The 12,431-nt window shown below is 31.5% G+C and overlaps 1 protein-coding gene and 1 long non-coding RNA gene across 7 annotated transcripts in view; both read left to right on the top strand.

Annotated features, from left to right (window-relative positions):
• The window catches only part of LOC102676221 (glutamate receptor ionotropic, kainate 1), a 153,303-nt gene that overhangs the window by 118,497 nt on the left and 22,375 nt on the right, over positions 1–12,431 (top strand). For all 6 annotated transcript variants that reach the window (XM_031508779.1, XM_031508781.1, XM_031508778.1 and 3 more), the window contains exons 9-11: positions 8,859–9,062; positions 9,812–10,015; positions 12,158–12,262. In XM_031508779.1, the coding sequence (XP_031364639.1) occupies positions 8,859–9,062; positions 9,812–10,015; positions 12,158–12,262 (513 nt within the window). The remainder of the gene's footprint in view (positions 1–8,858; positions 9,063–9,811; positions 10,016–12,157; positions 12,263–12,431) is intronic.
• LOC116185118 lies at positions 1,605–3,089 on the top strand. The gene is made up of 2 exons (XR_004149905.1): positions 1,605–2,021; positions 2,515–3,089. It is a non-coding gene; the product is annotated as an uncharacterized LOC116185118 (long non-coding RNA).

Raw genomic sequence — 12,431 nt, 5'->3', positions numbered from 1 at the left:
CACACACTATGACTTTCGACTATAGACTGATACCTCGCACCGCGAGTTCGATTATCGAATTGGATTAAGGAAAACGTTTGATGTTTGGCAAATCGATTTATGTATATATCGAACGTACTCTACGAATGCGACCAGTAATCTTTTGCGACCATTACATTATAAATATTTTTCGCCTACGTAATATAAAAACAAAGAAAGAAATACATCGTCAATTTTCTTGGAACGCTGGCTTACAAAAAACATTCTTAGCCTTGAACGTAAAATAAAAACAAAAATAATACGAATGTACAAATAGACGCAATTCCGAAAGAAATATGTGAGTATGTATATAAAATATAATTGATTCAAATTGTTTGATCTTTTTGTTTTTATTTTTATATGAATTAAGAAAAAGGATAGAAAGATATATATAGAGATATAATAATTATATTAATTTATATATTAAGTATTATACATTTATTGTTAAAATGAAAAATCTTATCACATTTGCATAAATATATGTGCATAACCTATTGTATTGTCACTGCTATTTCAGTAATTAAACATTAATGCATAATTGCATAAATAAGAATCAGAAAACAAATATATGAAATTAAAATAATGTTGAAATAAGTCAATGATTAAATTTAAATTCGATTTTTAATGTTTAATAATACAAATTACGGGTAAATGTACACTTAAATGAGTGAGCAGTAAAGAACGATAAAAAGTATAAAAAATAATTTAATTTTGACAAAATAATATTTGATAAATGAATAAAGACACACAAATTAAGTAAGTAAAACCACTAACAATCTATAAATTATACCACAATATTAATATTTACTAATTATATATCCGTGACGTTGTAACGTGTGCTCTCTTTACGATTCTTGCTAACAGACTGTCGCCATATGCAATTCGTTTAGCTATCAGACCTTAGCCGCTTTCTGATTGGTTGGAATAATATTGTTCCTTATATTTCAATCGCGCGAAAATTGAAGTACAATAAAATATTTTAATTATAAATTTATACAACAAAATTTTAGAAAATACTCAGAGGAAGGATACAATAAAAATATAGAAAAGTTCTTAACTTGATATTGCTTTTTAATATAAAAAATTTTATTTTTAATACAATCCTAATAATTTTTGTTTATATTTTTAGTATAAATTTTAACTTTTAATATATCATTTATATTTTTGTATAAATTTTTTAATAAAGTTTAGTTTAATTAAATAATTATTTTAAATTAATTTTATAAAATAACAATGTATCAAATATTTTTTAATTTTTAAGCAATTTTGCAAGCATAATATTTGTTTAATATTTAATAAATTTTTTATTTTGTATCAAAAATACAAAATATCTTCTCATTTATATTGTACATATTATATTATAAATTTGAATGAATGTAATAACTTTAATAATAGTTTAAATAATCATACATTAATTGAAATTATTTTTATTTTATCTCCACTTTAAATTAAAAATCTCAAATCTTGAAGCCAATGTACATTACATTATAAAATGTATTATATTTATTATATATTTTTTTCATAGTTCACGAAATATTTTTTCTTTTTTTTTCATTAACAGTTGCATCGCATTTGGAAAGGATTGATACGTTTACAACGGAAACAATTTTTGGTAATTTTCTTCCAATTCGATTCGACGATCAACATTGTTATTCCCTATATCGTATCTCAGAAGAGAAATCGAAAGATCAATTGTCAAACAGAGGTTCGATTCAGATAATCAAGTACATACATCGCATAAATTTCAACGTTTGAAATCAACGATACGTTTGAGCCGTATATCGCACGATATTTTACGAGTGAAACTCCTTTAACGAGCACTCGACTCGGCCGACAAATCGTGTTCCAGCCTCGTGCTTCCACCTCTTATTCGTAATTTATGAAGCAATCATACGTTAAATTTTCCACTTTTATTATTTTCATCGTCGAAAGCATCATCTTCAGAGTGATTTGAAAAACTCGAATTTATAAACATTCACTGACAGATGCCACTCCATTAAGAGGTGAAGTGCAGTTAATGAACCATAAACTCGAAATTCAGGTTAATTAAGAGATTTGTAGCAATATATGATTTCCAGTTAGTTGTTTCACTCATGGATCGCTTCGGGGTAGACAGACTGTTAATCTCAATTTAGTTATGTTGATATAGAATTACAAAACCGTTGGTAATTAGTAATTTGACGTAGATCAGAGTATAATGACGAAGAATATAATTCATAAATTAATAATGATAATGAGGATAGCAACGCTAATAACCCGATTTTAACGTGTTATATATTAATAAGTATCAATAATATTAGCAATAACAATAAAATAATGATAATAATGGTTAATAATAATGTAAGATTTCAACACAATTCAACATTATGCATTTGATTAAAATCGAATATTCGCGAGAATATTCAAATAAAATATTCCTTATATATATATTAGATATATTAAATATATATATATATCTGAAAAATACGTATGATTTACGATCAATTTAAATTGCAGTGATAAAAACTAACTCGACCCAGACTCTCCTTAATTGTATTCAGCCGCATAAACAAGAAGAAACAAATCCTGGTCTATAGGATATATCTGGCACGAACAGAAAATCAGGTAAAGAAGTTTGGAAACTTTCTTGAGCACTTCTTAGTGAGAAAAATGACTTCCTCGAAGTTCAAAGATTTTCTAAGATCTTCGAAGATCGGTGCAAAAAGTACGAGCTCCGATCAAAGAATAAATATTGCTTATTATTCGTATTCGAATCGAAAATTGCGAAGAAATCGCAAGTGTATTCGTATTTTGTTTACTGATTTGATTGCGTTTTCCACTTCAGAAAGAATCGATCGATTTACACGAAATTTTTACTTGAAGAGGTAATAAAATTCGTGGTTCTTCGAATAGAGATCTAGCAAAGATTTAAAAGCTCTCAGATATTTCTATCCTGGATAGAAAGATGTATCGTTTGGCTGGGCAAACGAGTGGAGATTGAGTTAGGAAAAATTGTTTTTCACCCGATATGGCGGACGAATAGTAAACGAGCGAATAACGAGTGCTTGGATCTGAAATATTGCTCTGTAAAAGTATAGGATGTTATTCAATTGATGGTACAACCAGTAAATCTACAAAAAAAAAAAAAATGAAAAAGAAATTGATATAAATGTAAAGATAAATAAAAACAAATAAAATTTTTCATTCCAGACTTTTGTTTTTCGAGTAAATCAAGTTTGAAAAATTTTTATGTACAAGTGAAATTTTGAATGAAAAAAATATACTCTTTTTTTCTTACCTTTTTTTACATGAAATCACATTTATGATTTATATTATTAGTATAATATATATTAGTATATTTTGTATTATTTAGCAGTACAGAGTGAGAATAAAAAACAAACGGATCCAGGAATTTGCAAATGGAAAACTCAATCGTTTCGATTAAATCCCGCTGTCAAACATATTAGATTGCTCGTTGAATACATCAGACGAAATATTTGGTGCACAGGTAGCGCGATCCGGAATGGATAGGGTAAAATGTTTAACCTATAGTAATGATAGTCAGGACTCTGATATATTGAACGGGAAACACAGTCATGATACTTATTTGCATGTACCAACATATAACTTGCGAACGAGAAATGAGCTATCTAATTCAGATTGAGAATGATTAATCATAGTGTGAAAATAAATACTTTACCTCAGTATATATCGATTTCTTTGTTCTTTCATAGTAAATATCCTAGATAAAAATGAATTAAAAAAGAAAATAATAATTAAATTTTTTGAAATGAAAATTGAAAATTTGTTATACTAGAATTTCTAATTAAAAAAAATTTAGGATACGCTCAAAGATTTTTAAGAAATTAAAGAAAGAAAATGTTATTTTTTTAAGAATTTAATGCTTTTTCATTTTTTGACAAATAGTTAGAATGATTCTTAGAAAATACATTAATAATTTTTTATCATTTGCCTTAATATTTCGCCCTATAAACTGTAAATTCTAAGGATCTCTTATCATAAGCCCAACCAAGAAGAGTCAACAGAATTTAGACGACACCGTCGTAGATGTAATATTCAAGATCAACAAGTGATTTTAACTTTTCATGCAATTAAATTTATTCTCAAACAAGGAAAGTTATTAGCAAAAGAAATACAATTCTGCATATAAAACTTTGACTTTAAAACAAAGCTTGGATAATTATATATGTATAAATTTTAATTTTTCACTGTTATACTGCAAAAATTGTCTTACAACAACAAAGGATGGACATCTTTAATGCAAATGCTATGTCATTCTGAAAACCTAGTGCACATGATGATGGAAAAAAACAGTGCTTTCAAGCTTGAGAGGAATACAAGGAAAGAAAACCGCGGATCTCGACAAATGCCCAGAAGTATTCCTCGAGCTTGAAAGCAACCAGATTGGTAGGCGTCCAACGATAAACCGCAAACGTGCACAGAGAGATGAAACAGCGTTGACACATGAATAATTGAACAGCGTATTTAGCAAATAGTTGCAGAGAATGGATCGTTCCTTTGGCCGTGTCTTCTGCTTGTCTTTCTCTTATTATTAGTTTCTCCCTAACTATATTCACTGTTTGCAATATATACACGGTGAGGAAAATTTGAAGTAAACTTAAACAAATACTAAAATATTATCAAATATTATTTCCTTATACTGTTTTAAAGGAAAATTATACAAATAATTTCCCAATCCTAAAATAAAATATTAAAATATTCTATTCTGTGAAATCTCAAAGGACAGAACACGCGAAACGAGGCGAAATTGGAAAAAAAATATTCACAATGAAACATTTGAAACACGTAAATAGATATACATGAACGTAATTCATTAATCGTATAAATCAATTTAAACGTTTATCAACGACCCGTGCAAATGTGTACCGTAAATTGTTAAAGGATTAACACATTTCGTTAAACACGATAATTGTTTTCAAACGTAATATCATCCCTCATCGTTGCTCCATTTCTTCCCTTCTCATCGTTCCGTTGATCAACTTTTCTTCCATCGAGGCTATATATCTTCGCTCAAACATGACACTCTTCCACGAACGTCTTTTTGTCCTCTTTGACACGCCTTTCCATGGTCCATTTCCCGCGATTCATTCGAACAATTCCGTTTTCCGCTTGCGTCCGCCCGACGACTCTCGAGTTCCGCACGATCGTCCTATCACCGTGACACGAGTAACACGTGTTAGATCTCGTATGGATCTCAGCTCACGTCCTTGTGGACAACACTCGTGGACGGGTTTATTAAGTGAATATTGCTTCCATGCTCCAAGTTTCCGTCTAGTTCGACCAACACGCAATTCTAGAAACTCGACAACGTTTCGATCGCAATTGGTTGGACCGAATGAAGTTTCGAATCGAACGAGATTTTCCATATTTTCGTTGATTGGAAATTAATCAAGGAAAACGCGAATTTGAATGCACGATTTATATAGCGGAACAATCATCGTGTCGTTTAAATACTGCTCGAGAGTGCGAATTTTATTTTTCTGTTATAAAATTAAACTGATTGATGAAATTATTCAATCGAAGAGTATATTGAGACAATATGATATGTTTCAATGAATCATGGCGGTATATACTGATTGCATTCGTTTTCTGCGATATAATTGAAAAATGTGAGAATTATAATCGAATTTTCTAATCTCCTTTGACTTTTTACTCTCAACGATATCATTTTATCAAACATTTGTGTTTAAACTCGTGAAAAAACGAATGAAGAAAAGGAGAGAAACGTTTGATCGCAATTTCAAGCTTGTTACAAATATAAATTTACGAATGATCGTGAGAAAGAGCAGATCGTAACACACGTGGCACATGTGATTCATCGAATTGGAATTGCAAAACGTGTGATTTGTTCGTTATGAAGGTGAGTATCGATTAATGAACTGCTCTGCGCATATTCGATGCAAATTAAACAAGTTCCTTGATAAATGAACAGTAAATTTGGCGCACCGATACGCAGAAATAATACGTCATGCGAGTTTCCGATTCCATAAGAGGACAAGTTGATTGTTAACTGTTCGATAAATAACGTTTAAACGTTCGATATTATTTATTTTAACCAGTTGATGAATGACTCCCATCCTCTAGGCCAAAAATTCTCATTTTTCATAGCGAGCGAGGTTGATCAAGGGGAAAATCACCTCGTTATTCCTTTTCAATTCACGGGAATATTAGGTTCAATTTAATTTCAAATTCGCGAATTTTCGAGTGAAACTCACGAAAAAACTGAAAATCGAGGCTGATAGGGAATCGAAATCACCGAAATGATCCATCCCATCTCTCGTCATCTACAATTCTGAAATTGAAATGCAAAACGTGGTGGATATTTTTAGAAGTGAACGACAGGATGAATTACGATCTTCGATCCTTCTTTGGCTTTTCGAATATAAATTCGAAATCATATTGACAGACGCTGTGAAAAAGCGAAATTATGTCAGAAATTATTTAAGAGTGTGTTCTATCAAGGAATTTAGATTGTAAAAATTCAAAACGATAATTTCTCTTTCGTATATTATTCCAGCATTCTTATTTTTTTTCTTCTCAACTTGCCTATTATAAAGTTTTTCCATATCCAATAACGAGATGAAAAGAAAATTTTACATAAGATTCTGGAAAAAATTTGTATGGAACGATTCTGGAAAATTTAACAATCTTTTTCAAAGTTTTTTTTTCTATACGGCATCAATTTTAAACTTTTCTAAATCATCGATTTTTTTCAACACGCTGTAGTACGTGACACTGGCTGGCTTTTATCGAGTCAACTTCGTTTCAGTTTTATTTCAAACAACCTTTCAATTTTTATTCATATCGCTCGACAAGTTTCTCGTTTGTTAAACAATTTTTGCCGCAATTAAATTAATCATAGCGAATGATACGCGAGATATTTTCAAATTTTTATAAACAAATTTGAAACATAGAAAATATCATAAAATATATCAATCGATTCAATTTGCTGAAAACGATTGTGTTTTGTTATATTATTAAATCCTCGATAATTTTCTTTTGAAATGTTATTTGTCGATAGAATTTATTGTCTCTTTCTTTCTAAGAATCTCTTTCTGTCTAGAGAATAAAAAGAATAAAAAGTATTAGAAGGAACAATGATATTAATAAACTATTGGATTATTTTATACTTCTATTCACTTAATAATTAATCATTAAATAATTACACAAAAATATCTGCATTTCCATTACAAAATCCTCTAATCACAATGATAAATAATTAGTATACTTTCATCCATCGATGCAAAACGAGCGAAGCGACTGGAAGATCGACATGTTCCTGTTTCCAGAACAGTTGGTACGTGAAAATGGGTCCGCGATTTTGCACGAGCATGGGCGTAGATGCGAAAACAATTAACAGAGGAAGTCAGTGCATGAATAGCATCTCGTAAGCCGCTATAACATGGATATTCTAATTATTCCGGCCCTTGTTCGTTTCGAAACGATTCGGTAAACGTCATTACGAAAGATTTAGAATATCGACTCTTGTAGTTAGCATCCCTTGTTGACTATAAAATAGTTTATAAAAAGAGGAATTAAAATTCTCGAAAGTACGTAGTTTTAATTTTCAAGAAGCGACAAAAACAACAGCAAAATAAAAAGATTTAATCTTTATTATCCTCTATGAAGATAGTGGTGTCACGATGGCTCGTCGAAACGACAAAGAAATTGGGTTATGTCATTTTCTGGCAAAAAACTGTGCAACCGATAAAAATACCGAAAGATAATGAGTTGGAATTTGGTCCATAGCTGTTTCAGACAAAAAGTGTTATAAATTAAGCAAATTCAGGTAATGATTAACAGAGACATTTCTAGTATTCTTCTGTGTCATATGGACAAGATCAGGATGTGATTCAAAGATAAAAGAGATGATTGTTGCACATTACTGAATGATACTAGCAATATGAGCATGATGATGATTCGTATTCGAAAACAAAGGCGACAGGTATGTCGAATAGAGATCGTAATTTGATGAAATATTAAACAACACCGGTTTTGTATCATATAATTATGTTTTGGAGAATTGGCCAAGTTGTGATCGATGTTCAATTGAATGAAACTTAATTAGAGACTTGATTTTATCGTCGAGGAAATATTTTTTATTTAATGATTCGAGGAAAAGTATTTCAAAACAGAGGAAACAGGAATATTGAATTGAATTGAAAAAACTTGCTAAAAATTGATTAACTCGTGATAAAAATAGATATTTTAAGATACATCGAGTGGGTATATATTCGATAGATAATAATTTTAATGAAAAATGTTTTGAATAAAGATTAATTGACGAATTGATTTAGTTGTTTGATAAAGTGATTGATTGATTTTAAGAGGAGTATAATTTCACGTGAGTAGTTTTCTATGTAGTGGATATATGAAAGGTTTGCTTTTTAAATAAAAAATTAAACCAATCTCTCTCGAAATCAATCAACATTCACCTGAAACATTTTTTTAAAAATCATTATTTACAGAGTAATCATCGTGATTCAGCAATTACTCTACGTTATATATCATTATTTATCATACCAGAATTCACAATATCGAGGATGCAAATAGTATACGGTTCTCTCTCACTTTTTGTGTATTTTAAAGATCATTCTTTAGGGCATGATTTACTCTAGTAATATTATTTCTTATTCTAAAGAATATATTCCATCTTCTATCCTCCTTTAAAACAACCAAATTAGGAAAACCTCACATCATCGAATATTTCTTTCTTCCAAACAATTTTCCAATCAATCAAAAATGTTCAGAATCAAATTATAAATCTATAAAATAAATTTTAAACTGGAATTTAGGGTTACGAACATTTCTGTTCGCAGGCAGGTTTACACGGCCTAACCGGACATATCGAGTTCAACGAAGGGAAGCGTAATAATTTCAAGCTCGACTTGCTCAAATTGAAGAAGGAGGAGCTGGTGAAAGTTGGCGAGTGGAAGCCCGGATCAGGCGTTAACGTGACCGACGTCGGTGCTTTTTACGAGACCAGCGCCACTAATATCACCCTGGTCGTTATGACCAGAGAGGTAATTATCGCAATGCTCGTATCACCGTTTGTCGAATTACTGTACATCACAGAATATTAACCGTGAACCTTAAAAGATCATAAAGCAATGTTATATCTGCAATGAATAATCGAGAAACTTGGAATAGAAGAGGAAGCGGATTATTACAGAAAATTAAAAAAAAAAAGAAAATTGCTTATGAAATTATTGCGGTATATCTGAGAATAATCCAAAGTTCTTTTTCGTCATTTAAATTGAAGAAAAACTGTAGTTGGCATACATTGGACTCGAAACTATCTCATAATTTTTATTAAAATCCATCACGATACGGAATATTTCTTTTAGATATATTATACAATTCGATTAATATTCAGTCGTTTAAACATACTTTATGCCGAGTTTACCCGCGATCAATAAAGTTTGCTTCCACGAAAGAAATTAATTTCAGTCGGGAAGAAATCGTCGGCCGAGATACGACGATCTCATCCTCTCTCCATTTTCCAAGATGAAAGGAACAGGAGGGGGAGAAAAAGAAAGCGAAGTAGAGTTAGAAGTTTCCATCAGAATCGTTTGCATTAGTCCGTCCAATGATGCCGAGTACCGAGTACAGAGCATACCATCGATACCAGTTCTTGAATTTTTTCCATGGATAAAAGAGGAGTGTCTGTCCTTCTCCCTATTTCCATCGTTCCCTTCTCCTCATCTGTATTCATCCGTGTCCTCGACACTCTGCCTCGCGTGATCCATCAAAGGAATCTTATTTCTCGCAGGAAAAACCATACGTGATGGTAAAGGAGGACAAGAATCTGACAGGGAACGCGAGGTTCGAGGGATTCTGCATCGATTTGCTCAAGTGGATCGCTAATCAGGTCGGGTTCCAGTATGCCATAAGATTGGTGCCTGATCACATGTATGGCGTTTACGATCCAAAGACCAAGGAGTGGAATGGAATCGTTAGAGAGTTGATGGAAAAGGTAAAGGGGAAGATCTTGAGAAATTTTATTTATATGGTGTAAAATTTGAATCTTCTGTAATATTTTTCTTGGATTTCTTGGAATCTGATGCTTCTTTATTTATTATTTTCGAATAAATATGAAAATATTTTATCCTGTTATGAGATATCGATATCGATTATCATTTTCGTACAAGCGTAATTCGGGTCGCTTGAAAGATTCGATGAAATTGTATTTTTTTCTCAGGAAAAAAGAAGAAGCATTAAAAAAAATAGCAAACGTAAAGTTCAATGAACAATTTTATATGCAAACTAGCAGTATGATGTTGTCGTAATAAATCCATCTTGAGTTGAAATTTTCATTATGCATGCCTGAGTTTGAGCATCTAATTTGATGTTTTCTAACAGATGATCCACGTATCGGATATTCTGATTCATAGGAACTGCCACAGATGTTACCACGTGACATCTGAATTGTAAAAGAACATGGTTATTAAGCCGGAATTTTGTCTGCCTCATTGGGAAAACATCTGTAGGATAATTTATGAAGCCCTCATCTATCAAAGATTTTATTGAAATATTAATGTAAATCTTGCAAATATTGCCAGAATGTAATTTTGATTGGTATTTCTGGCTTTTCGCAAGAACAGTATTACTTTAAATCATTAAAGACATCGAGAGGAATTAATTGTATTATCGATAGTTGTTCAAGTCAATATATTACTGTTGACGAAAAGTTTGTGAAATGATCTTTGTTCTTCTCTATATCGGAAAGATTGCAGTAATTTTTTTCTATTGAATCGTGCAACTGATATTATCCTTTACTATTAGTTCAAGTTTTATTTATATAATTGTATCTATTTTGCTTCACTTGCAGAGACAGTTTTATTAGTAACAATAATATTCAATAGTTTAATCGCTTCTGAAACACGTTCTTTCTTTATTTTCAAAAGGCCATGACATTCTGTTTTAACTGACAATCCATTAAAACTTGCACACGAACCATAAATAATATGACCATAAAATTTGAATAATAAAAGATCCTTGAATCCAATAAATCATAGAATATTTTTATTAATTTTTTATCCATAATAATATTCGATTACTAATAGTAATAAATTTAATATAATTTCCATTCGTTCTATTTCTATCCTCTTATCGATAATATTTAATGCGAAACGACAAATGGATTGCATATTCATATTTCATGCTACTCGGGCGCAAGTAGTACAGCCACGTAACTAGTCAGTCATCAGAATACGCGATGCAAGCTTCGACCTAAACTTTATCGTGCAAGGTCGAAGGGGCAAAGGTAAGAATCTAAGGATGAAAAGGATGAAAAGGAAGAGAATTTTTCGCCGTAAAAAGAGATAAGCTATGCGCCTCGAGGCTTCAAGGTTGAGGATGGCTCGAGGCGAATCTGTGTTTCGCGCGACTAATCGCTACTGAGGAACAAATAGACGGTGAATTTCGAAGATTGCCGGTTCGTAAAATATGCAAATATGCAATCTGTCCATGATAAAAGAAACCGCCTTAACCCAGAAACCGGGTGAGGTCGGGTATCGTCTTGAAGGAAAGACGTCATTGGCGGTGTTCCGTGTTCTGATTCCCTTATAAAAAATACATTCGCTGTTTTCCTAGGCGAACGCTTGGTTGACGAGTCTTTGTCGATGATTTTCAACGAAAGCCAAAGATGGTGTGATTATAAGAGGATGTATTTCTTTGATTTTAATTCGAGATATTCGAGATACGAGTAAAAGTTTTTTTCTAATCCTCCTCCCTGTGTGTAATAATTCGTTAAGAGTTTAGATTAAATTTTAATTGAATTAAATAAAAAGAAATAATTAAAATAAAAGAGAAAGGAGACAGAATAGAATAAGGAAATGTTAATTCTTATCAAGTATCTCCTCCTTTCATCTCGTTACTTAAACTTGAAATTACTTGAGACATTAACAATGTACATTAGAGAACATCGTTGAAATTAAGATCTTCTCTCTGTATAATTATCAGCGATACGTATAAAAATTTCATTTGTAATTACAGAAAATCCTAATGGCTTCCCGTTCCCGATAAATTTCGATTTTCTGTATGACTTCTCGAACATTGATAGTTGGTGAGTCAGTACTACATGTTTTCAAGCGAGAAATTTCCCTTTTGCCCACAGAGAGCGGATCTGGCCGTCGCATCCATGACGATCAATTACGCTCGGGAGAGCGTGATAGATTTCACCAAGCCATTCATGAATCTCGGTATCGGAATTCTGTTTAAGGTGAGTCTCTGTATGTGCATTCGATAGTGATAAGCTAACTCGTAACTTCCATTCATCACGTGAAATAGTGTTGAGCCCTCTCGAGAATCTCGTCTTAACGTATATTCGAGTTTGCGTGAATGCTTTGCAAAAATTCACAAAATAATATTTTCTCGTGATTCGATTCTCA

This window comes from Apis dorsata, unplaced genomic scaffold (assembly GCF_000469605.1).
Source record: "Apis dorsata unplaced genomic scaffold, Apis dorsata 1.3 scaffold_99, whole genome shotgun sequence".
Lineage (NCBI taxonomy): Eukaryota > Metazoa > Arthropoda > Insecta > Hymenoptera > Apidae > Apis > Apis dorsata.
This window is presented reverse-complemented; position numbering and strand designations above follow the sequence as displayed.